This window comes from Callorhinchus milii, unplaced genomic scaffold, assembly GCF_018977255.1.
Source record: "Callorhinchus milii isolate IMCB2004 unplaced genomic scaffold, IMCB_Cmil_1.0 Scaffold24, whole genome shotgun sequence".
NCBI classification, from domain to species: Eukaryota; Metazoa; Chordata; class Chondrichthyes; order Chimaeriformes; family Callorhinchidae; genus Callorhinchus; species Callorhinchus milii.
The window spans coordinates 6,285,354-6,312,035 of record NW_024704765.1 but is presented as its reverse complement, the minus strand read 5'-3'; the positions used below and the strand labels follow the sequence as shown (position 1 = coordinate 6,312,035).

General features: G+C 45.8%; 1 protein-coding gene across 8 annotated transcripts in view; it reads right to left on the bottom strand.

The window, feature by feature from the left end:
• agrn (agrin) overlaps positions 1–26,682 on the bottom strand; it is a 149,905-nt gene that overhangs the window by 79,877 nt on the left and 43,346 nt on the right. For 4 of the 8 annotated variants that reach the window (XM_042343623.1, XM_042343625.1, XM_042343624.1 and 1 more), the window contains exon 3: positions 6,988–7,011. The exons of the other annotated variants lie outside the window; for them this stretch is intronic. In XM_042343623.1, the coding sequence (XP_042199557.1) occupies positions 6,988–7,011 (24 nt within the window). The remainder of the gene's footprint in view (positions 1–6,987; positions 7,012–26,682) is intronic. 8 annotated transcript variants of the gene reach the window in all.

The following is a 26,682-nucleotide window of genomic DNA, read 5'->3' as shown; positions in this document are numbered from 1 at the left end:
GCCGCACATTGCAATATTTCAAATCATCCCTCCGGAAACAGGAAAGGTGGCCAAGAAAGGAAAGTGAGCGAGTTTCATGAAAAGTATTCAATAAATTCCTGCGTCCGCTAAAAATATTCAGGGTTATTAGATTTAGACAGATACGTTAAAAGGAATCTTGGAGGAAGAAATTCCATCTGGATCGAGATTTACTCTTATTTTTGAGGCATTTCTGTGCCCGGAATTTGGAAAATTCCTCAATGCAGTCGTCAGTACGTAAGGAATCTGCTGACGAAAGAAAACCGAGGTCCATCCAGTTCACCTTCCACCATCCTGGCATTCACTTGCACGTCATGTCGCGTCCCAGATTATATATTGTGTCCCGAGATTTTCCCTTAATTTTCAAGTGGTTTTTAAGTTCATTTTAAGATCCAGAGAAAAACGGCTTCGAGGTTCCAACAGGAACAATTTACCAAACACTGACCGCTCTGAAATGCTACGGAAATACAGTACACCTGGTCCCAGGCGGAACGTATTCTCCTCTGGTGGGAAACAGTAAGATTAATCTTTGCATTTGACACAGCGCCTTGTCCCATTGTTGAAATATCTCAAAACTCTTCACGGGATTTTTACTGTGAAGGCTGGTGATTGTATGTGTAGATGAACTCTGCTTCTCTCTGCATTATTTACTCCTTTAACAGACCTGATTTGCTCACAGCAATGTCCCACGAACAGCCATGAAAGTGAATGATTAATTTTATCTGGAGGATTGTTTGCCAGAAATAATAATAATAATAATCCTTGCATTTGATATAGCGACTTATCATGTCGTTGAGACGTCTCAAAGAGCACACACCTCCATGTCTGATTCTCCATAAGAAATGCCTCAGTCTGGCTCCGGTGATAACACACTTGTCTCCGGCTCAGGAAGTTCAAGTCCCGCATCGGGATTTTGAGCTCAGTCCTGGCTGCTGCTACGATACAGTCCTGTACTGTCAGAGGTGCTGTCCTTTGCTCAGACATTAAATCGAGGTCCAGTCTGCCTGTTCAGGTAAATGTTAAAGGTCCCATATGGCATTATTTGAATAGAGAAGGGAGTTTCTCCCTATGTCTCGCCTGACAAAAAAAATCAGTTGCCCCCTTCTTGGCTTTTGGGAGGGGGGGGGGGGCGGGGGCATTGCTGTGCGCAATTGGCTGCCATATTCGCCCACGCAATTCACTGTCACTGCGCTTACAGTAATTCCCCTGAAGTCCTCGTGAAGTGAAAAGCGATTTATCAAAGGCAAAGATGATTATTTAATGGGAACACAACAGCAGCTCAGTACGTGGACTGTTCACTGAAAGAACTCCGCAGCCCATACTAAACACAGAGATAAGGCAGATTCCACTGGCACTTGAGAAGATTAACTTTAAATGCAAATAGAAGCCAACCTGAGTACTTATCTTGGCAATTAAAGCGTTTTAATCACTTTAAAAGATGAAGGACCACAATTCCAGCTACTCGCCTCACGCGTGTTATTGATGAATCACGTGGGGTGGGGAATGTTAATGCCTGTCACATCCAGCCCGCTTACGGGCGAAATGAGATTCACCACAAAGCTCTCAATCAAAGGACGGGTTTGAAGGAAACCCACACAATCAGTGAATTCCACACACGCAGCCCCATCAACAGGAGGCTCCAATACAATCAGTGTTATTAAAAGCTTCAGGGATTTCGATCGTCGAGTTCTTTGCGTAGATTGACCACACTTCAGACAATTACTCAGTTGTCAGACCTCTTGGGAAGGATTTCTCAATTAGTTTCCGTCTCCCACTGAATAATTTAGCAAGTTTCAGGTCGGCCAAGCTCACCACTTCACCTGCCAACTTCCCCGTTATCTATCTGCCAACCTGATCGTGGCAGCTCCCAGCTCACACACCCTCACTGCAACACTGCACATTCCCAGCTCATAGCAGCAGACACCAAGGAGCAGACTTGCACAAATGTACATATACAAACGCACAATACGATCTACATCCACGGAGGGCTTTCCACGTTAGGAAGCACATTCACAATGACAGCTCAGCACCTGATGAATGCTAACCTGGGGAATGAATGCTAACCTGGGAATGAATGCTAACCTGGGGAATGGATGCTAACCTGGGGAATGAATGCTAACCTGGGGAATGGATGCTAACCTGGGGAATGAATGCTAACCAACACCACACTCAAACAGATGCATACGGTTTGAGATGTGCCTCGAAAGAAGGGGAATGAGGTTCAGGAGTCGGGAGGGTAGGGGGGGGGGGACACCTGGATGGAGTGGGGGCAGATTGGCTCAAAGTCTGCCCGTGGCGGGCAGGACGTAGTGAGGGCGGGAACCCAGCTGTGCGCTGGTAACGCGGGCTCCGACCCCAGGGAGACACCTGGCCAACACAGCGGCCGCGGTGGACGATCTCGACGCCGCACCGATTCGCGTCGAATTTAGAATTTCGGAAAGTCGCGCCAAATTGCTCGGTCGCGTCAAATCGCCTTCCCGGCTGCCGCTGGGAGATAAAGTACCGGCTCCCACTTTCGGAGGAATCCGGCCAGGAAGACGGACCCCGGCCAGGGAATCCCGGGCTGGCCAGAAGACTACCTGGACAACAACAACTGGGCAGCTATTGCCACCTGCTGGGCAATCGGTGCGACTACAGCAGCACGCTCGCCCAAGACCACAGCTCGGAAATTTCGCCGCTGGTCCAGTGAGTGGGTTTGGCCTCTGTCCGGAACAAAACGGCGTTACAATTCAATCCAACACACCACGGGGGGAGAAGTACACCCCACCAGGGATAAAGATTCCATGTCACATTCGCCTGCAAAATAACACAGTCACTACGCTTTACAGTACATGCCGCGAGGCGCTTTGAGACGTCCTCCTGACATATAAAATATAATAATATATATAAAATAATATAAAATATAAAATGCAAGGATTATTATAAACGGGATAATTGGACAAATGATAATGTTTCTCCTCCCCCCCCCCCCCCCCCCCACTCCTCCCTCTCCAACACTCCCTCCACCACCCACCCACACACCCCCCCAACACATCGGAGTACTGTGTTAGGGGAGGAAGGGAAGGGGCGAGTGAGGCCATTCGCTCCCTCTTCAATCGCAGAACTACTCCAAACCAGAGAGACCCAGATCAGCGAAAGGTTCTTTTCACTGTACTCGACCTCCCTCCTCCCCTTCCTCCTCCCCTCCCTCCCTCCCTCCACTGGAATCCATAGCCGCGGTTACAAACTCACAAGGAATTTCAAGCCTTCCTCCTATCCATTGGATCTGCCAAGACAAGTTAATATTGGTCAGTGGATGGGAGTGTGTGCCAAGGCAGAGAGCTGTGGGAGAGAGCTTTCACCTGCTAATCTCACCAGCGCTCTCCTCAACTCTCCCTGCAATGTAGAAACCTCAGGTCCCTCTCTGGCTCCCTGCCCGGCCCATGGTGAAGTCTCTGCTCTGCTGTTAACCCTTCACAAGCGCCGCAATTCCACAATCTTGCAGCTACTGTGGTCTCTGCTTTAGCTGGTGAAGGTCCCCAACTTCCTGACGGGGCTTTGACATCTGGTTTGAAGGACATCACCTCCAACAATACATCACTGTACTTTGTAAGCGTCTGTCTGGATCCTGAGCTCACGTGGGGGCTCGAACCCGACCACATGAACTCAAGAGGAGAGTGCTCCCGACTGAGTGACACCGACGCGTTCCGTTCTCGTGCCGGAATTTCAGACCCAACTTTACACCAGGAGCCGAATGACGTTTTACAGGATTAACATGTCACGGATCCCTTGGCCTTTGGTCGTGAAAGATTTGCCACATTCCGTCGTCGCCGCGTGAAAACCCTCCTGAGTTCACCGCACGGATCCTCAGGGAGAGTTGGCGGGAAGCGGCTGCGATGCAAGAGAAAGATCTGAATCCCCTGGAATGCCAAAACTGGGCACTGGAATGTTGTTCTACGGTGGGCGGCCACGAGGGGGCATCTGTGCCACAGCCCGTTCAACACAACACAATCCGATGTACACTGTCATCCATGTCAACGGGAACATTCCCAAACCGTTTGACGATTCCGGCTGGGCATCGGAGCTAAGGAGGGTGAAGTGAACCCCATAAACCCCCCCCCCCCCCCGCCGCTCACCCCCCACCCCGTCACCCTCCACCGGCTCACCCCCGCTCCCCCCGACCCCGGTCTCTAGTTCTGAATCCTTTTGAATCGATTAACATAGTTAGTTCAGGCTGCGATTTAAATTTAAATCATTTAAACCACGAACGGCTCCGATTGTAAGGAAGGGTTTCTGCTTTTAACACACTGCTGGTGCTTTGCCGGTGCAAACTGACTGCCTCGATTGTCCACAACAACAACAACCGGCCCTTCGATCGCTCCTCTCACATAGATACGTAGACAAACGATTCAAAGGTTTAAAAATGGTGGGCAGATGATTAGGTCGGGGGTGGAGGGGGGGGGGGGGGCATGAAGCAGGTCAGAGCTCCGGGATGCTATATAAATGAAATGAATATCAGTGAAGGGCGCTATATAAATGCAAGTTGTTGTTGTTGGAAAGGTAGAGGGAGCTGCATTTGTGAACGTGATCACGAGACCACACAGTGTCATCTCCTAAACCACAACCTCAGTTTGTCATTAGCATCTCACACGTCTCGATTCTGACCTGCGGGTGAGGAAACCATCTTTCAATGCATATCTCTGGGGAGTTGGAAAAATTAAAGGGTCCCATTGGGGGGAGGGGGGGGTGGGGTTTGAAGAGCCGTTAATTGCGACAAAAGGTTAACTGGCAAACTCATTAGATTAGCCTCCGTACTACAGGGGTTAATGTGCAGCTGTAATGGACACTGAAAGGGAATGTCGGGAATCCCGTTGTAACCGGATGCCGAGCTCTGTTTACAGGTCGAACAAACTTTCTCTTCAGCCGTGCCTTCACCTCCCCTCTCGACTCTCTGCCCCCTCCTCGTCCCCTCCCTTCCCTCCCCTCACACTGACCATCTCCCCCCTCCTCGCCCCCTCCCTCCCCTCACTCTGACCATCCCCCCCCATTGCTCGGGTCCCGACCCAACTGTCCAGCGCCTTGGGGCGTCCTCCCGACGTGAAAGGCGCTCTATAAATGCAATATTGTTGTTGTTGTTGTTAACTAAAAACCCAAACAGCTGGTGAAACCTCAGCACCTTGTCAAGGGTTAATTCGGGCCCCGGCAAGCTCCGAATCCCTGTCCCCCACACAACAACAACAGCTTGCACTTATACAATGCCCTCCACACAGGGTAGCGCCCCAGAGCGCTTACGTTACAATTAGTCTGAGACTGTGTGCGGGGAAAGACGGTGCTCCTGACTGAGAAATTTGAGACCAAACACAGCTCCAGGATAAATAAATCAACTTTGACCAACAATCTGGCAATCCAGGGAGGGTTAGGATGTGGTCTGGCTACATGTTCTGAATTATGTCAAGCAAGTCATTGAAAAACTGCACCAAACAATGCCTTAACACATCACCAAGACAGCTCAAAGCGCTTCCCAGGATTTTACTGTGAAGTGCAGTGACTGTGTATTTGTAGGCGAAGGCAGCACAGCCGAGTTCCATATTGCAATGTATCACAAGTAGCCACAAAATGAATGATCTGGAAGATTGTTGGCCGGGACACCAGGAGAAACTCCCTTCTTTCTTGGAACAGGTGCCACGGGATCTTTAACGTCCACCTGAACAGGCAGACAGCGCCTATGACAATGCAGAGCTCCCCAGCACTGCACTGGAGTGTCAGCTGAGACTATGGGCTCAAAGCCCCAATGCGAGGACTGAACCCACAAAACTTCTGACTCAGAGACGAGTGTTACCAAGCTGACTATTGACTGCATTTTTGGTCGATGTGATGATTATCATCCGTGATATCACATGTGGCAATCTCCCCCACTATCTAATTCACTTCACCTCTGGACCAGTTTAGCTCTCCCAGCCACGAACTTAAGTACTGAAATAAGATGTTTTTAAGTCAATGTTTACACCAATGGCAGATGTCGACAGAGCAATTCACATTCCTAATGTAGGAGAACATTTAATGTTTAATGTTAATGCAGGTTAACCACAAGATAATCCACTGGAGGAGGAGCCTTAGATGAACACACAAACAACAACCCATAAGCAGCTAATTCTAGGTAAAACAGATGGAAAAGCAATGTGAAATGTTTCCATTCTAAACTTAAGAGCTGAAGTGAAGACATGCACATTGATTAGAGCTGAAGGGCTTTACACCCCAGACACCGGACTCATATTAGAGGCAACTTAATGGTACAACGGGAATAGGGCTGGACGGGTGCTTCGCTATTACTCTAATGGCAGGCAACCAAACCTGCGCGCAGAGGAAGAACCCTGCTGCTGCTGCTTTCAGAAACAGGCGGAGTCTACAGTCCATTGAATAAACACCGCCAAAGAAAGGTTAGAGTTGGATTGGTTCCTATAAACTTGGGACTGCAGTCAAACCATTCAGTTATTCTCAAGAGCCCCAAAGCCTTCGCACACAGCCTGGATGCGCTTGTCAGCCCTGTTCTTGAGCTGGGCTGATGTTGTGAAGGTGTCCAAGTACCACAAGCCCTGACGAAGGATTGCAAAATACCGGCTTCCAATTTAAGACTGAATTTAAGAATTCTCCAACATTCGGCACAATCTTAAACATTAGGCCTTAATGTTTCAGCCTTAAAAACATTAGGATTTCTCAGATCTCAGATTCTTTAAATCACAATTCTGTCCAATCCAATTACCTATCTTATCCCACCTCCACAATCACATACAGTCTTTAAACATTCATTATTTCTCCCCAGTAGATTGCTCAAAACAGCCGCGAGAGTAACAAACAGTTCTGAGTGAGTGATGGGGCTTGTAACATAAAGGAATTAGACACAGAGTGAATATGGATTTCTCATAGATGTGAGACTAACGCTATCTTTCTAAATGGAGGGATGAGATTTTCAGACAGACGCCAGTTACTCACCATAACTAATCTTCCTTCTGTGTTCTATGCAGCATTAAGAAAGAGAAACAGAAAAGTCAAGTGAAATCAGGAAAGGCAAAGTTCAGAAGTGAAACAACCAAGATCAATTAATTATTAAAAATGATTAATTAAAAGCGACTGAAGAATAATAACTCACAGAAAATTAAGAGTAGAAAATAAATACTTAAATGAAGGCATATATCAAATGAAAGAAGGAAAAAAAAACTTGCACATTATTATTATTTTACAGCATCGTAAACATCGAAACATTGCAAGGCAAAGCATTGAATATTTAAAGTTTTAGTTGCAGTATTTTTTGTTAGACAAATATGACAGTCGTCTTGCACGCAGCAAGATCCCACAAACAGCAAATAGGAATCAATTTGTCTGGAAGGTTGTTGACGGGAGAAATTCCCATCTCTTTTCAAATTGTACCATGTACTTTGACAACACGAGTCAGATCCTTAAGGCGAGGAGGTGAGCAACCGAGATGGGGCAGTAACATGTTGGGACTCTGTGCCAGCGATTGCAAGCAATTTGAGAGGAATTCACTTTTCTCTTGGACACGTCAATCAACTTCAGATTCTACAGAAGCACATCATTAAATAAGGGTGTTGGAGGCGGTTGTCAAATCCAAGCCTGATGCAAGTGTGCAACTCATATTGATCAGCACTCCTGCACCCCACTGTCCCCTGTTCAAAATCCCTCCTGCTCTGGGTTGTGCTGTCAATGGGACCAGACTCAACTCCACGGACAGAACAAATGTGGGGCGACAACAACTGCTATTTATACAGCGCCCTTCACGAATGGCCTCCTTCGGTGCTATAATATTCTATGATTCCATTCCCTTGCAAAAGGTGCACGTTACCTAATGTTACTTCTCAGAGACAATGCAGGTCAACGCTGGACGCTGAGCCGCTCTCTAGTATCTGAGGACACTTTTTCCTCAGAGTCCTGCAACTCCCCGGAGTGTCGTTGAGGTAACGCACAGTGACCTATGAAGGCTGCGAGGAGCCCTGGTGTGAACAGGAATGATTTGTGGTTCCAGGGGAAAGGATACGGGCTGACGGAGGCTGAAGGAATTCGAACCATCGGAATGGTATTTCAGTAATGTAAGCACTCGGACATCCCTGATGTGTCTTGAGTGCCAGTCATCGGAACACAAGAATCTGCAGGCGAAAGAAGACCAAAGTCCATCTAGTTCCCCAGCCTTCCACCATCCTCGACATGTCGCGTCCCAAACTATGTACTGAATCCCCAGATATTATTTTCTTACAGATATTACGCTCGGGAAAGACTCCCAGCAGTTACATGGCTCGACAGCAGACAACAGGGCAGGGCACGGCAACCTAAGGGAAAGGGAGCCACATGCCACATCGCAACCAAGGTGGCACCTGTAAAGCTACAATTGGCCTGGGTTAGAGAGGGGGGGAATCACGCAGGGTTTGCTCTCCTCTTTGCAATCTGATACGTTCTGACAGAGAGTGCACAGGGTTGTAGGGGTGGGGGGAAGAAAGGAAAGAATCCATGAATTAAGACTGACCGATTGGGACGCATTTTTCAATTATGTTAATTAACAGATCGCAGAAATATTCACCCCCGATAATTGTTACTGAGAACATTTCACCACGTCTGACCGCCATCTGTTTCTCAGAAAAGAACTGAGCCCGGGTCGGGATTACTTAACGCTGACGATCTCGGCCGTGACCTTGTGTGGAATGTTTCAAATGATTGATCCTTCAGGCTGGAAACGCTGAAGAAACTACCTTTCCACTGGAACACAGGGTGGGGGAGGCGGGGGAGGAGGGGCAAGCTGGCGAAAGAGCCAAGCTATATTATTAATATAATAATAATAATAATCCTTGCGCTTGATGCAGCGCTTTATTCCGTCTTCGAGACGTCTGAATGTGCTTCATGGAATAGAGTCAATTGACTGTCAATATTTTGTGGGTGTAATTGTGCCTTCTTGTAAATATATGCCCTGCGCCCCCCCCCCCACCCCCACCACCCTCCCCATCTACCCCTTTCCCAGGGGCCAGGTCTATTGCAGACACTACACTACCTCTGTGTGTTTCCCATTCCGTCCCCGGCATCCTCGCGGGCTGGCAGTGACTGCCCAAGCCCGAACACATTGCCTTGGAAACCGGCCTTTCATATGGAGATAACCGCACTGAGTAGCCCTTGATTGGATCTCACGGCACAAAAGCCGGTGGCTCAATGAAGCCCGGCTGGCAGCGACATCAATGGTTTTGTGCAGTGGTTGAGGGGAGAAGACAATGGCAGAATGTAAATCATTTACACAATGGCCTCAGAGCCCCTCCAGTCCCCTCGCATTATGGTTAATAAAAAAAAAACAGCTTATACTGTATTTACGTATACAAAACGGAGCTTTGGAAAGCAAAGCGTGGAGACTTTTTTACTTTTACGAGACAATTAAGAGACACTTATTCAGCCTCTCAGCTTGACGTGCAGCACACCGACACCATGGCTCTGCCTGCACGATACTCAGTCACTTCACTTTACTGTACATCTCTTTACTGTATATCCTGGAAAGCACTTTGCGAGGTCTTTTTATATATATGTGTATATAAAATTTCTGCATTACTCCGCTCTCCCTTAGAGCCCAAGACACAAGAGACCTAAGCAACCCAAGAAATACAAAAATATTATAATAATAATAATCCTGGCCTTTGATATAGCGCCTCATCACGTCATTGAGACGTCTCACAGCGCGTCACACAATACTGTAAAGTCATTTGACTGTATATTTGGTGGGTGAAACAGTCGCTTATACAATATAAAAACAGAAGCACCTCGCACTGGAATCGCTCTGCGCTCCAGCGTAAACACCAGCAACCTGATTCATAAACCAGTTAAGTGGATTCTGCCAAGCGCTGCCAAGTCACCTTAATCAGCCCATTAAACTGTCACTACAGTTAAGGCTTGTCAGCGTTTCTCGGTTGCCATTCGCTGAGCTTCTCCTCACTCTGCCTCTGCACTCCGAAACAACCCCTTCCTTGCAAGCCGTTCGACTCACTCCCTTCCGAGCGAGATCTCAGGCCTGACACTGTACCGCTCCCCGGGGATCATTTAAAGCAATTCATCTAAGTGTCGGGCTTGATGCTAGAAAAGGAAAATTAAATTACTGCAGCCCTTCTAATTTGATGCATTCTCCTTCCAAGGAGCCCCAGAGAAGTCAATGACTGTCTGCATTGGATTCTTACAGAAGTCGAGTCAAGTCAAGTAGCGTTGGTAGAGGGGAAAAAAATTAGCTGCAAAATATGTGCCCGATGTGTGGAGTGTCATGACTTTAATGGGACAGTCACTGAACAGAGTTAGAGAGACAGATACACGCACACCTACAGAGACATTATCTGCACGGTTTTCATATCTGCAATGGAGCTGCTCACGTTAGTGTGGATACCGGGTTCCCTAATGCGCACAACAAAACTGAACAGTGACCCGAGAAGCATTTCATAACATACCAAGCAATCATAGGTCTGGTGCTTGTGTGAGTTGGGAACTAAGTATTTCAAAATTATGAAATCATTCACTGTTCTCTACCCCTAACAGCCTCCAACAACGGCTGGCTGTCCTGATCAAAGTTCAGATTTGCCCCCATAAAAGAGCAAGCATTTTCAAAAAGACGTCCTTTGTGCTGCCACAATTAACCGTTTGCTTCAAAAGATTGAATGTACTCGATGCCCAAGACTGTTCAGCTCCAGAGACAACACAATAATGAGGCCCAGTCTGTGGTCGCACATCACACCATACATCGAACCCCCCACCCCCTCCCCGGCCCGATCCAATGTGAGAATAACATGGTTAATTGTGAGGAATCTGTGAGGGGAAGCGGCTATCTACAAGAATACACCCCTCCCCACCCCCACCTCCACCTCCTCTATTCTCTTTCAAAACCAGTTCATTTTCACTCTGTGCTTCATGCTCTTTTAGAATTGAAAGCAAGTGTCGAGTCAGGCGGTCCCCATTTCCGGCAACACGCTCTCTGTCCATTGTTGTCGGCTATTTATGGCTCGTCGTTAAACAAAGCGCCTCCAATATTCGCTTGTGTGAAATACCGATCTCGTTACAGCTTTGTCCACAAACACTCTGGCTTGTCTCTGAGAGGAACAAAGTGGAATTGAACGAGGGAGGCGAAAGGCAATCGTTTTAAAACGATGATGCAGTGGGGAGAGAAAGAAGGCAAGAGAGTGAGAGAGAGTGAGAGAGAGTGAGAGAAAGTAAGTAAGAAATTCCAGTCGACCTGTATTCGTCCGTCTAGTGTGTGCTTCATTCGCAAAATGCCAGACAGGCTGGTGGGACGTTTCAATGACTGAACAAAAACAATGGTCGTGGAGGTACCAGGAGAGAACTGGGTAAATAAAGGCTTTGTCATCTGCTTACACTACCTTCTGTGGTAGTGAAGGAGAAAATTGGAGACATTGACCTGTGATTTTACAAAAAAAAAGCAGCATTCAGCTCTCCTGATGGCCCCAGCGAATTTACCTAAGCAAAGGTTAGCTAAATACCGTGTATACAGCAGAACAGTCCCAGGTTCACCCAGTCTGTGAGCAATTACTGATCACAGCCAAGGCAACAATAGGGCTCTATAACTGTCCTCGGTCTCCCTGGGTGAGAGAAGAGAGAAACTATCAGAATCGGCGACACACACACACTATAATGGTGGTTCACGCATTTGCAAACATCTGGAGGTCATCAGGATATTTGCGTGGTCACATCAGGACATCCACACACGTGCAGAATATCACTGGCCACAGGTCGTCTCCGAAGGATGAGTCATGGCCCTGGGGCTCCAAACTGTAAGACCACAAGATAGAAATGATCTTAGGAACCTTTCTTATGATGGATCAGGGACAATGCAGTGAGTCAGGCTCAAAAGCCCACGCATCAGGTACACTCGAAATTCTTTTTAAACGGCAAATCGCAAACCCGGGGCACAGCAATAATAAACCATCAAAGAGTCGAGGTTTTCAACCGCCATCGATCAGGTTCAAAGCCCACCCATGGCCGAGAGCCAAGCCTTCAGATTCGTTTCCACTTCACTCACCCCACAAGCTAACTTTCTGTGGAGGGAGATTCAGAGATTTATGGGTTGAGCTTTCACCCAATGGCTCAACGAACAAATGTACCACTTGTCGTGGAGGTGAACCATTTCAGGCCAGAGGATTCCCAAGTTCAAACCCCTAGAAACACCAAATAAAAGGTCAGGCCACACCTGGAGCATTGCACACAGCTCTGGTCACTAGGACATAAGGACCAACCAAAAATAAATATCGACCCAGCCTCAGAGATAATTAACCCATCACGTTTTGCAATATTCATTGCTTGGCAACAGCACGTCAGAATCGATCCAGCTCTGTGTGGCGTCTCTAGCCCACTTAACTGGTCAGACTCCAGCAGTACCTCAATGTACACTCTGGGGTCCCCAAGCCTTGGCTCTTGCCAACTTCTGCCTAATACTCTCTGGAAATTAGGTAAGCAGAGAGAGAGAGAGAGAGAGAGAGCATTGCATTCCAACAATCTATCTCTGGGAATTCCATGTGTAGGTGGGAATTCTCAGTTCGAATTGAATACTCTTCAACACGGTGATGGGTTTCCGGGTGCGTCTGACACCCGGCTGACACCACACCCCCCCCAAAAAAAACATTCATTATGATGTGAAGATTTCAAACAATTGTTAGCTGAGGAACACATCCATGAGCACGAGACGCGTTCCTGTGACTGAGAGAAAAATCAGACAAAACATCAGAGCAGCTGCTAACCACCACCATCAGAAATCCTTGTGTCTGGATCTGCAGTGATACGTATCTGTCTGGATATGGTTTACCCTCAGCTGATTCCTATCAGCCGAAAGTGGAATGGTTTCCCAAACAGCCCGATCTCAGCTTCTATAGCAATCGCTTGTTGTACATTATGTGGAAGGGGACAGACAGGAACCAGCCACTGTTTGCAGCCCTTGCAATGGTCTCGGTTTAGTGTGAATCACTGAGCAAAATTACCAGTTAGTCAACAGTCCCCAAAACAGACTAATGCTGCTGCTCGCGTTGGCGGTGGGTGTGAGGGGGCACGAGGAGGAGAAGAGGGGACGTTCATAAATCTGAACCTGGCATTTATTTGTGTTGATGGTGAAGTTAGAAAAAAAATCTTTAACAACAATCACAGCAGGGATAAAACTCCCTCCCTCCCTCCCAACCCGATGATAATCATCACCTCTAGTGCCTTGGGACATTCTCTTGCTGTGAAAGGCTCCATATAAATTTGTAGTGTAATTTGTATTGTATTGGATCATGTGGCTGGGGTAAAATTCCACCTGGGTCTGATTTCTCTCTAGTAATGGGGCATTTTACAATGTTCAGAATTTGGCAAATTGTTGCATTTATCTTAAATTTGAAGTCGCTTCTCTGTAGTTTCTTAAACAAAGTTTACAGAAAACCCATGGCAATATTAAAGACTGGCAAAGCTGACAATGCTTGGAGGCTCTGAGATTAGTTATTAGAGTGAATGATGTCCCAGGAGAAGTTTCTACACATACATACACCCACACACATACCTTCATTTTAACTCCAAGTTCATGTAACTGAGAATCCAACTAAGCTGCAATGCAAACCGTTTGTTATTCCCTTGTCCTTTGTAGCTGAAGATTCCTGTTCAGCAATTAGCGGTCTCCAAATTAAATTGTACAAGTGTCCACCTTGAATTACACACAGCAAATTGTGTAATGCAACTCCTCAAGTCTACCCACATGATGCAAGATTGGGCACCTGACACTCTGAAACGAGATCCCCTCTTCCAAAAGTTGCACCATAACCGCATAACAGTAAATTCTTTAGGAATGTTTCACCAATTTCCGGCTCAGGGGGTTTAATCAGGGAGCTGCCAGACACACAATCCCAGGGTTAACACCAGAATCTCAGCCGCAGCAGAAGTTCGGAACCGCTGCAGTTGAGATCAACATTCAAGCCAGGGCTCCAGTTCCTGTCGAAACATCTCAAACCTGTTGGCAGGACATAGTTCAAAGTGCAGTGACTGGGCCAACGTTACAGCCAATTTACAGAGCAATAATGACAACAATCCTGACATTTGATATATTTAGCTCCTTCTCATGTCATTGAAACCCTTCGAAGCACTGGATTTTGCTGGAAAGTGCTGTGACTGTGTCTGGAGGTGAATGAGGCAGCCGGGGCCTCAATTTAATGTCTCATCCAAATGATGGTACCTCTGCCAATAGTGGCATTTCCCCACTATTGCATTGAGGAACCAAATTGAAGCTGACAAAATTTGTGCGTGTGTGTGTGTGTGTGTGTGTGTGTGGAGGAAGGAGTAAGGAGAAGAAAGCAGTTGTTGAATGGAAAAACTATGAAACTCTTCAGTTGTATAAATGACTACAAAGGTTCTTAAAATTCAGATCTCAGAGATCAATGAGCGGTGTCTAGGGATGGGATGAAAGGCGTCACTCTCTGATGAGTGTCCTTCCCGTATCCCTAGTGGTTAATCTGTGCTAATTGAGAAGTCTCTGACTTCCTTTGCTATTCTTTGATCCACTGCAGGACACGTTCATTGGCTGTCTCCCGGAGACAGCGGTGAAGTGACGTAAAACAAAAAGTAGCTGCAAATTGTACTTCCCGTCTCCTCTCCCGCTGGTGCTGGCTCTCACTGGGCTACAGTGGAGTCCATGCCAGGGCACATTGAGGCTGGCACAGCGAGGTTGGCATCAGGTGCACACAAAGCCCAGGTAAGTTACAGCTCACAAAATCTACAGTCGATTCTCTTTACGGTATATCCTGTGAAGCGCTTTTGAGACTTCCTAACGACGTGATAAGACGCTGTATCAAATGCAGAGATTATCATGATTATTATTATTACTCCAGTGACACTCTCGTGGGCCCCGGACAGACAGTCATCAGGAGATAAATTAATACAATACTTCGCATTTATATATAGTGCCGTTCGAGTTGGATGGGCGACTCAAGGCACTGAAATTATTTATCATGTGATTAATTAATTTTTTTAGTTAGAGTTTTGATGCATTTGGTTTTGTTTCTATTGGTGCGGAGGGTCGCGGGGCAAGATGTTCTGGTAAACAAGCCGTGCGATCCGAACAAAGCAAGCGTCTTTCACTCCAGGCTGTTGATAAGCCGCTGGCTCCTGTAAATATGACATGACTCTCAGCACGAAGCCAAGTACCCGTGTGCAGCAAGTTGCAATTTGATTTCCAAAGAGAGAGAGAGAGAGAACGTGGCACTGAGCCTGCCGAGACTGGAATCCAGCAACATGTCTCCGATTTCAAGCGTCAACAGACATCAATCTGCCAGCGCAGCGATGTGTTAATTCACACTTGCGTTCCATTTGCTGACCTTAAGATATTGTATATCGTGAGTGGTCCCTGGGTGTGCCGGAGACCAGACCAGCCAACACTTTCCCCCGGTCTATTGTAATATACATGTGATATAATGATTGCATTCGATATAGCGTCTTATGTTGCCAAAAGGCCTCAAAGTGCTTCACAGAAATTTTACCGTGAAGTGTAGCGACGGCATGTTTGCAGATGTACGCGCCAGCCGATTTCACACACACAGCAATGTCCCAGCCATGAAGTGAACGATCAATTTTTCCCGGCCAAATTGTTGGCCAGGACAGCGGGGGAAAACCAGATAAAGAGGAGAAGGATTGGGCGAAAAGGCAATTAGATAGGAGAAAGATAGGAGAAATGGTCATATTGGCACGGAATGCCAAAGTACGGTGCTTCTCAATGCTATAAACTTTGGTCAAACATCTTAGCATCTGCACTGGCTCATATCCAGGATTAGGCAAAGTCCTACAGACAGAGAATACTTGCCCTTGAAGTGCACAAAAAGACCAGCTGGTTCCTGACCACTATCCTCAAGTCAGCTAAGAATGTGTCACAACACATTCTGTTCATTCTTCCTATTAAAATGAGTCAGTTTATTACAAAGCATTGTCTTATTAGAAAAAACTGAAATGCGTTATCATTTCTAGGACATAAAGGAGACAAGTGAATCACAGGGCAGTAATCCAGTCAGGTGGCTCAGAGAGGTCAAACCTGACATCAATATTTACCACTTTCCATCTGAATCACACGATTAGATCGCTGCTTTAGAATTTAATCCTCAGCAACAGTGATAAAAGACCAGGGCACGAATCCTCTGTTACTACAGGAGACTCTTGTGTCAGTCACGTGTTGTCGATGTTTCCAGATGTTCGCATTTGAATGCAGCGCAGCCTGACAAAGATGATAATAATCCTTGCATTTGATATAGCGCCTTATCACGTCTTCGAGCGTCCCTGCGCTGGTTGCAATTTAATAAGAGCTCAGATCACAGAACAATCACCATTTCTTCCTTGCTCACAGTCCATTCAATCCTATCTGATTATTTCCCCCCGCAAGCCTCTTGAAATGCTGTGCTTATCACTTAGCTGCTGTCAGCAATGCGCCCATTTGAATTTTTCAATTTACACCACTGTCAGTTTTGTGTTTATAGACCTTCATTCTGTGATGTACTTTAAGCTCGTTCAATTTAACAGGCATATTTCCCAGGAGCATTCTCCTTTTCTGATCTCTGGCTCTTACATGTCTTTCCAAGTTGCACGTTTCATACGGATCAGGGTTGCTAAGAGCAGAGGCTGAGAGGTGTTTAGAGCAGGAGCTGAGAAGGGGCTCAGAACAGGAGCTCAGAGAGGCTCAAAAACACACACCAACAATCTAGTAAATTCATTCACTGGAATTAGCTACACACATCGACTCTGCCACCACAAGTCCGTCTCCACTGCATCCCTCAAACCTTACTGGCTAAACAAGGGAAGAACAGGTTGATACCACTGAGAACAGGAGGAAACGAGAAAAGTGAGTCATCAACAAGAATTGCATTACTCCCGCCCCACCTCCCATCGATAAACTGTTAGACAAACAAGCCTTTCATTCACAAGGGTAATTACACTGATACCTGGCTCAATACTAACAGGAATGAGGCTTTGCATTGCTGCTATTTTACGCCCTGGGCTGTCAGAGGTCAAAATAAACCCAGAGATAGAACCGAACCGCACTTTCAGGGATTTTGCCACAGCAATGCACACACCATTCACAAAAGCTTGCTCTAGTTCACAACAACAACAACAACAACAACAAGACACCAACATCACCTTGTACCAGAAAAACTCACTAGGACTTTTAATCTCACCTTTTGGAAAGTCAGCCTGACCAAACACAATCCATTATAATAATAAAAATAATAAACCTAGAATAACCCCTAATTTAACACGGAGGCCAATTAAGGACGAGACCATACCTAGAAAAGTGCTGCAGAATCGATAGGCCTCAGTTTAACATCTCTATGCAAAGCACAGCATCTCCAACAAGATTTGGAGAGGGCACCAGAGGGTGAGCCTGCACTCTGTGAGATCAAATTTCCGATGTATAGCTTGAACCCCAAACCTTCTGATTCAGGGTTGAGAGTCCTAACGACTGAGTCAGGCTGACACCTAAACTGCCTGGTACCAGTAGTAGTAGATTGCCTTCACCTCAGCCGAAAGGTCTTTGATAGTCACATTCAACTCAACGTCTATGATGAGCAGCAAGGTGTGCACTGGTGTGCCTCGAGGTGGGTCACACGCCAGCTTTTTTTCCGTTGAAACCTGAAACTGTAAATATCTTTGGGATTTTTTTTTCTCTCTATGAGTCTTTTGGTGCAGAGAGGCTCACATACATTCTTGTGTGTTCAATACATTAACCCCAGGCCACAGTTGATCATATCTCACACACGCTACTACTGTTAATATTCTGACCCGATGGGTAACCCCTAAATTACCCTCATTACAGAAGGTCTATTTTTATATTCAGCTGTTCCAAGTCCTTTTCCTCCTCCATTAAGCAGCACAAACCACACTGTACCTGATACAAGACGCTGGGCACCTATCTTATAAGTGGGCTTACATCAGTGAGATGATTGAACTTGCCATTTGGGAACAATGACCTGAAGGGGGTTTTTAGAAAATAAAATGTGTCGAGGTCTGGAGGCATTGGGAGACACTTAATTTTCTGGAGTAAAAGTGGTCCCGATCCATAACAGTATTTTCAGATGATTTAGATCTCCTCTCCGCGCTGGTTCTGTCGGAATTTTTGTGCTCATTTCCCACGAAAGGAGTATATTAGGGCTGAAAAGTTTCCCTAATGATCTGACAATTGTCAAACGGGCTATTGAGTCCGTTATGAAATATCAAATTTATCGCCCAGTTTTAGAACAGTCTGGAGTTGCGATAGTGAACGTCTGGGCAGTGATATCAAGGGAGAGGTTCTGATGAAGATTACATTGGGAACACTTCACCCCAATGGCTTCTCATTGCAATACTAAGATGGTTCTTAAGTTAATCTCTGTCACCTGTTTAAGATGTTCATCGCCTCTGCGTAAACAAATACTTCCTGGTATCTAATAATAATAATTCTTACATTTTATATGGCGCCTGTCACGTCAGGAGGACGTCTCGAAGCACTTCAAAGCATTTACTGCAAAGTGTAGTGACTGTGTGTTTTGTAGGCAAAAATGTTTTTTTTTGTATTTTCTATACATCCTCCACAAAAAAGCACAAATTTTTCTATGACCGCTCCCAGCGTCACTACAGTGACTTAGCTAGAGTAGAATTGAGTGCAGGCTCCCTGGCTTCACTGTGGACACACAACATGCAGACCTGGATAGGGGGATTACTAAAAAAAAAGAAATAAAAGCAGACGAGAGAGACTGCAGGGTCAGTGTTTCCGGTTGAACATCATTTCTACGTACAGCAGGAATAGTTGCTGAACCTGCTTATACAAATCCAGAGCCATTCAGTCTCTTCAATAGAGTTCAAATGCAAGAAACTAAGGACTGGAGTGGCAAAAAGTGAGGTCATGAATAAAAAGCCTTTGAAAGCGTCTGTCAGAAAGCACTGCATGAAAATCACCAAGGCAGGATGTCAAGGGCTCCAGCTGTATCGGCTCCCAGCGAGACATTAACACGAGATGACTACTTCAGTTTATTGTACAAACCAGTCTGTAACACTCCTCGGATACAACTGTGTTTTGACATTTAAACCAAGCTGCTCAAACACACCAGCCCATACTATAACTTGAGCACCTCTTACACCAGTCAAGCAACAGCTGTCAAGAATGTAGTGTTTACTGACAGAACGGCACTAAAATAAGACAAGTTATCCTGGTCTGTCACAACTACAACTTCAAACTCAACAACATCATCCACAACTGTAAGACGACTTGTGGAAATCAATGGGCGGATCAGCCGTTGTCCGCGGCCTAGCCAATGGACACATGGCTTAACCCTCTTCCCCAAATACCTCCCCTTAAGAAATATGCTAACATCACATCACAACTGGACCCAGCAGATACCATATAACTTGCATTTAATCCCATCAGTAGCTAATGGCTGTAGCTGCTGGCCACAACAAAGCAGAACTTAATAATAATCCTTACATTTCATACAGCGCTTTAACACATCGTCGAGACGTCTCAAAGTGCATCACAGGATATACTTTAAAGTGGTGCGACTGTGTATATTATGGGAACCCGGCAGCCAATTTGCGCACAGCAGTGTCCCACAAACAGCCTCCGGAGTGAGTGACCAATTCTACTGAGAGATGGTTGGCCAGGACAACTTCCATTTGAGGAGAGCAAACCTAGCCAGGAGCTCCCAATGTGAAATAGAGCCATGTACAGACCACGGCGGCTCAGATTGAATCCCTGTGGGAAAGTGCACAGTCCAGACACTGGGCAAGGACTGGATCGTGTGGCCTTGTACATAAAGGCTGAGCCATTGAGCGAGGTGATGGATGGTGACTGACACTGATGGCAGGAGTGAGGGCCGTGAGCATGAAAGGGGAGCGGGGGAGAAACCAGAGAATAAGAAAGCTTTTCTGTGTTATGTCACACTCATCGCTGCTTAGACCATACAGCTAAGGAGCCAACCATATTTTATAAACTTCTGATAATTATCACCATTATTTGCGCATTTCTCCACTCCTCCCATGTCAGAAATTACACATCGGTGAGTAACCAACCACTGAAAGTCGGCAGACGACAAATTGTGGCACTATTAGGACACGGTTATACCAGGTCACACGTAACGAAAAGTACACAGACAAGGTTGGATTTGTCATTTCTCCACAGACAGAGTCTGGAAGTACAGAAGCCAACTCTCCCAACAGAAATCTAATAGTTCTCAATGTAATGTGGACACACCAGATAGATAAAATGGCAGCTGTGTAAACATAGGGTTTAGACTCCAGTCTGTTCCCAGCTGCCATCGGAACCGATACTCTCAACAGGAAGAGATGCCTCTAATATTTCAATGAACGGGGCTACAATGCTCAATCCCAATGTTCTTAAGTGCTCAACTGGGGGAGTGTGGCAACAGTCTCCAGGCTCCGTGGGCTTTATAACAAGAGCAAGGCATCCATTCACATGCAAACTTCCAGGATCCTTATTTGCTGCACTGTGACAGGATTTGGCAGCTACCTTCGGCAGATAACCATCAAGTCTGGACTGTTCTTTAATATCATTGCCAGTAATATGTTCAGACTGGACCCCAGACAGCCGTGGTCAGTGAGGTGGGGGAGTAGATCTACTTACTATGCACTTGAACATATAGTAATCACTGTGACTGTATCATCCGTTAATATTTCCCTTGGTCCATTAGATTGTGAGGCCTGGGACAAAAGTATGTTTTCTCTAAAAAAAAAGGGTTTTATAAAAACAAAATCCTTACCTGGAGAGACGTCAATCAACAAAGAGGAGCCCAGGCCAAGCAGCACATGCAAGAAAAATAAAACACATTAAGCCATCTATTCCTCGCCCTAAATTAATATGATAGTTTTAGCACAAGCGATGTGAAACATTCCCTTTATTATCCCTCTCCCCATCCTGAAGGTGTTTTGAGCTCTGGGGTGGGCTGCCAGTGACTTTGAAAAGTCAAGAGAAGTTTGAAAATAGTTTTCCGGTTGGGAATGGGAGCGTACTCTTGAGCGAGAAACAATCTCTTTCTCCAAAGTTTTCTTCTTTCATGAAAACAGAAGAGGTTCTATTCTGCCCAATCCACCCTGTCCCGCCATTTAATTCATAGAATAATGGATTGCAACCATCTTACCAGCATCCCTCACTTGCTAAGTATCTATCCTCTTTCAAACATCCTAATTGATCTAATTTCTGAGGCACGACTTCTCCAGTTTCAGAGCAACAGTGGTGAAGAGCACCAGGAAACCTCCCGTTTAACGCCCTTTTCACAGCACGTCCGCCTTTGCATTTGAAACCAGGCCCTCGCAATGTCATTGAATCGAAGGCCAAATCTGTGAGGCTGGATTCACCTGGTTAAAAGCTGGATAACACCACATGCCAATCAATGTCAATCAGCATCCAATTCGTCACTAGTCAAACACTTTTACAGTATATTCTGTGAAGCCCGAAGACGTGATACGGTGCTATAATAAATGCAAGGATTATTATTATGATTATACAACCCTTTGCACCGAAGCACAGCTCATTCCAACAATGCTGCTGGAAGTGACATCCATTCCTAAGCAGAGATTTTACGTTAGGGTCTAAATTGCGGCAATCCATTCCTTGATGAATCAGAATCCTGGAAAAGAGGTCTCCTCCTAATTGGACGTACAAACTGACCCACAGCAACTATGGTATCCAGAGATCAGCAGGAAATCAAATAAAAAATCTTGCTTAAAAAAAAACACAATTTAGACTCTGTACATACACCTAAAGTACATCTTAATTTCAAAATCAGCTCATGAAAAAACTCTTCCTTCAGCGGCCGTGATGAGATTCTATGGGGGAAGGAACACAGCAGATACAATCTCGTTCCTTTGACCTGAAGACATTGTCTTGTAATGACAGTCCTGGCGCAGCTCCAGGTACGAGAACAATTACACAGTCAGATATCAAGAGAGACACCAAGCTAAACCGGTGACAGCTTAAATTCCTGGAAATCCACCCGTAGTTGTCAGTGCGCGTGCACATGCACATTAGACATTCTCCAGAAAAATAATTCTCAACCGTAGCAAGAAGCCAGCAGTTTCCTCTCCGTGAACACGACAGAACCGTCTGAAACCCGACACGGTGTTAGTGTTACGGTGAACAAAATAAATATTTGTAATTGCTCAGCGCAGTAGCAGTCGCTTTGAGCTGTCTGTAACTGGATCAATAGCTATTGATTCAAGCCCTGGTGCTGGATGACTTCAAATACAAATTAATTTGACTGCTTAGTCAACTTGTTTGTGGGACACGGCTGGAGGCGGCTGTGATTTCCTAAATAAGATTCTATATTAAATACCCGTTTGTAAATACCCGTTTGTAGCCAAACCGACACCTGGGAACAGGCAAACGCCGAGGAATTTGGGAGGGACGTTAAGGGGCCTTCCACCCTCTAGTTAATTCTGTGCGCAGTTGGCTGTCGCGTTTCTCCCACAAAATACACAGTCACCTCACTTTACGGTATGTTCTGTGAAGCTCTTTAACACATCTCGAAGGTTCGATAAGGCGCTGCGTCGAATGCAAGGATTATTATTAAAAAAAACTTAAGACAGCTTTGCACACAGTTGTCCGAGCTTAAAATTCCCGTCTCATTTGAATTCATGCCCAAATTCAAACTAATTGCCCTCTCATCTCAGTATTGTTTGCAGGACTTTTGATGCCACCAATTAGCTGCTGAGTTTACCTACTTAACATTCACTTCGTTTCTAGCTAATCTCATTCTGTAAAGAGCGTGGAGACCATTCTTTTTCGTGAAAGGTGCTGTGGAGATGTAAATTGCCAACGAGGCTACAATTAGGCCAGTCTTTTCCCATCAAGAAAATAATTAAATATTAAATAGAAATAATTCTTGCGCGGGACACAGTATCCATCACCATCTGGGACAGTGAAGTAGGATGGCCGACTAGGTTAAAGTAAGTAGCAAATGCACTATGAAATGGCGCGTTTGACTGCATACAGTATTTCCAACTCAACCACTCCAGTTTCAGATGGAATGATTGATGTAAAACACTAGAAATCTCATAGGAGGCCCAGAGCAAATTATTCTGCAAAAACATTTGCCAACTGAAGCCCTCTGACTGTAGACATTCATCAAACAGTCAGAAACGAGCGTGGGCAAGGGAGTAATGAGATGTCGAGTATTCAAGAAAACATTGAGAGTGTCTGAGGCACTGCATCTAATCCAGTTACACAGCACTCTTCATTATGCCATATTGCGTAGATATGCCGGTTGAGGTTATTGAAAAGCTTTGTCCTCGGGAGGAATGCTTGTGCAGTGGGAAGATTTATTGATCAAGCTCAGTCAGTTGTGGTTGTAAAACCAAATCATTCTAATTGAATCTCTAGAACTTTGTAGCCTGCTCTGCGGTGGCGAGCATTAATATTACTGCACCCAGAGCTCTAAGAGAATCCATTGAGTCCCAGGCCTGTCTAGATGATTGCTCATTCAGTTTCTTAATGGCTGCCTTGGTGATATCGTTGGGCTATTTTTCTTACTCTGCTCAAGATCTGACCTAATATCCAACACACAGACAGCAGTGCCCAACACAACCTATTCCCCCGTTGTTGGAAGCTTTCGAGAGGAGGCACTGTCGAGGGGGAGAAATATGATGGATGGAGTAAATATCTCGATGGCTTTTACTCTTAAAGCCTAAAAGAGAGCCGACAAAAAGAACTGAATCCATCTTCCAGATACACTGGCCCCTTGATACTAAAGGGAATCACTCGCTGAGGGTGGGGGGAAACAGAACTGCGCTACTACTTGCTTTGACATTGTTTTCTTGACTGTCATGCACTCCCCCCAAACCCCTCTGTGCCACCGTCTATAGCCGAGCCTTCAGCCACTGCACCCCTAACCCCGGGAACTCCCTGCCTGAACCACTCCACCTCGTCCCCTCTTTATCTACCTTCAAACCCCATCCGAAAACCTATCTTTTCGACCGCCTTTCCCCCTTCTCTCTTGCTCGGTGTCCAACCCCGTCACTGTCCAGTGCAGAAAACACACAGTCACTACACTTTACAGTATATTCTGTGAAGCGCTTTGAGACGTCTCAACGACGTAATAAGGCGCCATATCAAATGCAAGGATTATTATTATTATAGTGCTCCGAGACATTACCCTAGGTGAAAGCACCAAATATGCGGGTGTTGTATGTATTTTTTCAGCACAGCAACTCTCCCAGGAAACACGCTTTTGAATAAACCAGAGAATCGCGGCCGTCAAAATGTCACGGCTATTCAAACAAATAACATTCGCAGGCTCAAAATCCTGTCGGCCACAGGATAAACATCAAGGAACCAGAAAAAAGTTTAGCCGTCTACTGAGCCAGTGGCTGCCATGTTCGTGTCATATCTTCAGACATTACTAATCAGAATGCATTCAGACTGAAATCCTGATCCAGTGCTAAATGCCATTCCATTAGCAGCAATGAGCTGTTAGTTCTGCTATGCATTACTCATTACTATCAGTTATGATAACCTCTGATAAGATCCACCCCCACCTCACACACACACTCACACGCTCATACACCAACAGTGAGGGGAATAAAATGACTCAGTTGTACGACGGCCAATAATTACACACAGAATAATGGAGACTGAGCTGAGACAAAAGGCTTCAACCCAAACTGAAGGTTCCTGATAATGCTTAAAGCATGAGAACAAAGTGCGAAGGAGTCCATGAATGTTATCGGAACCGGGAGATTGAAAGCAGGCGTTTCATTCTCGCCTTGACAATTTGTTAGTTTGCGTAATTGACACACTTGGGAGCGATGCTGAATGGAATAATGACGCCAAAGTGACCAGACGTGGGACGCGATTCAATAACATCACTGCTGAACACTCTGGGAACGGGAGAGATAGAGAGAGCTCAAGGGGCAAAGGAGAGGAAGAGCAGGAGACAAAAAGAAAACAAGAATGAGAAAGTACGGAACAGGCTCCCGAGGGAGACAGATGGTGGAAGCAGAAAGCATCGTTTGTTTCCAGAACAAATTAGATAGAATTCTGCTGGAAAACAATACCTGGGGGATATATAGTTTGGGATACGACATGTCAAACGACTGCCAGGATAGGATGGTGGAAGGCGAACTAGGTCTTTCTTTCGCCAGCAAATTCTTATGTTCTTAATGAGAAGCATTTCACCACAGGGAAAGAAAGAAAGAAATTGTGTCTTGTTGGTCGCTCTGGTATACAGCAGTGTCGTGGGGCACTGCCATCACAGCTCCTGCCCACACTGACACCACAGGGCTCTGTCACCCTGCACAGCACCTCAGAAAGCGGACGTCTTTGATGGGATTTATTCTCATGACATCTCCCGCGAGCAAACGTTCATCCCGAGCGCAACAAGTGCGTGAACCACACAGGGGGAGGTTAACAGGCTTGGCTGTATTCTGTGCACAGGGCACTCCCCCCGCTGCGGAATAGTCTATTTAGTGCAGATGGTACCGTCAGCAATCAGAACACATCCAGATTAATTGCGGGACCGTTACATTTTGCATAGTTTCAAATTCCCAACATGCAGGGAGTGCAGCTGTAGTACATATAAAGCCACTTACACGGCCCAGCCCTGCCCTGCCCTGTCCTGACAGGATACCGATCCCACAAATGAGTTCTGCAGACAATGACTATTCAATTGCAAGATATTTTTAAAAGCTGTCTGAACATCCAAACCATCAGCAGCCGAAGAGCCCTGACTCGGGGGTCTCTGGAGATGAATGTTCCATCAGAGAAGGACTTTGGTGCAATTGTTCAGCATCAAACAATTCCTCAGGAAGGCAGAGCCGGGTCTCTGAGCAACACGAGGCGTTCAGGAAGCAGCTCTTACGGATGCTATAACCACCGAAGCATCGATGTGCGCAGTGTATTCTGTGCATTTTAGCATTTACACTGAACACACCGGGAGGAAACTCAGAATGAAACGGCAGCTGTCACCGGCTGGAATATAAGATCTGGTAGTTCTTTTGGGAGGGGGGAAAAGTATTCCAACCTGACCCTCATTCAGCACAATGTGCTGAGTTGATACAAATCTACTTCACATCTTTCCCCCCAATTAAAATTCAGGGCCATCGAGACACAAGGGGTTCCCTGCTCTTCACTATCCATGGGACTCGCCCACACGACACAAAAGTCTCTCCACTTTACAGCAAATGCTGTGAAGTGTTTTGAGATGTCTGTCTGACATGAAAGGTGCCATATCAAATGCAAGAATTGGATTATTGTTAATATTATTCACAGCCCAGTGTGTATTTTTTCAGCTTGAAGCTTTGTTTACGTGGCTGCCTTTTGTCCTCCAAAGAGCGCTGGCTAGTAGTCCCCACCATTATTAGGGAGAGCATTGACAAGTATTTGTGTATCACCAAAACTGAACCTTTGAGGTTTAACTTTGGTACAGTGATGGTTTCTGTGGATGCAGGATAAACAGTCACTTGGATGGGAGTATCAGAGCACTGCCTACATCCATAGGATCCGAAACAAAATGATCATTGGTACCTTCAATTTTGAAGTTGGGAACTAAATTCTAAAAGCTGTCAATTTAAATTCTTATTCATTTTTGAGATTTCGAGATAGTCAATTCACTCTATTCTGTGAACTGCTTTGAGTCATCTCAACGACGCGACAATAATAATAAACCAAAT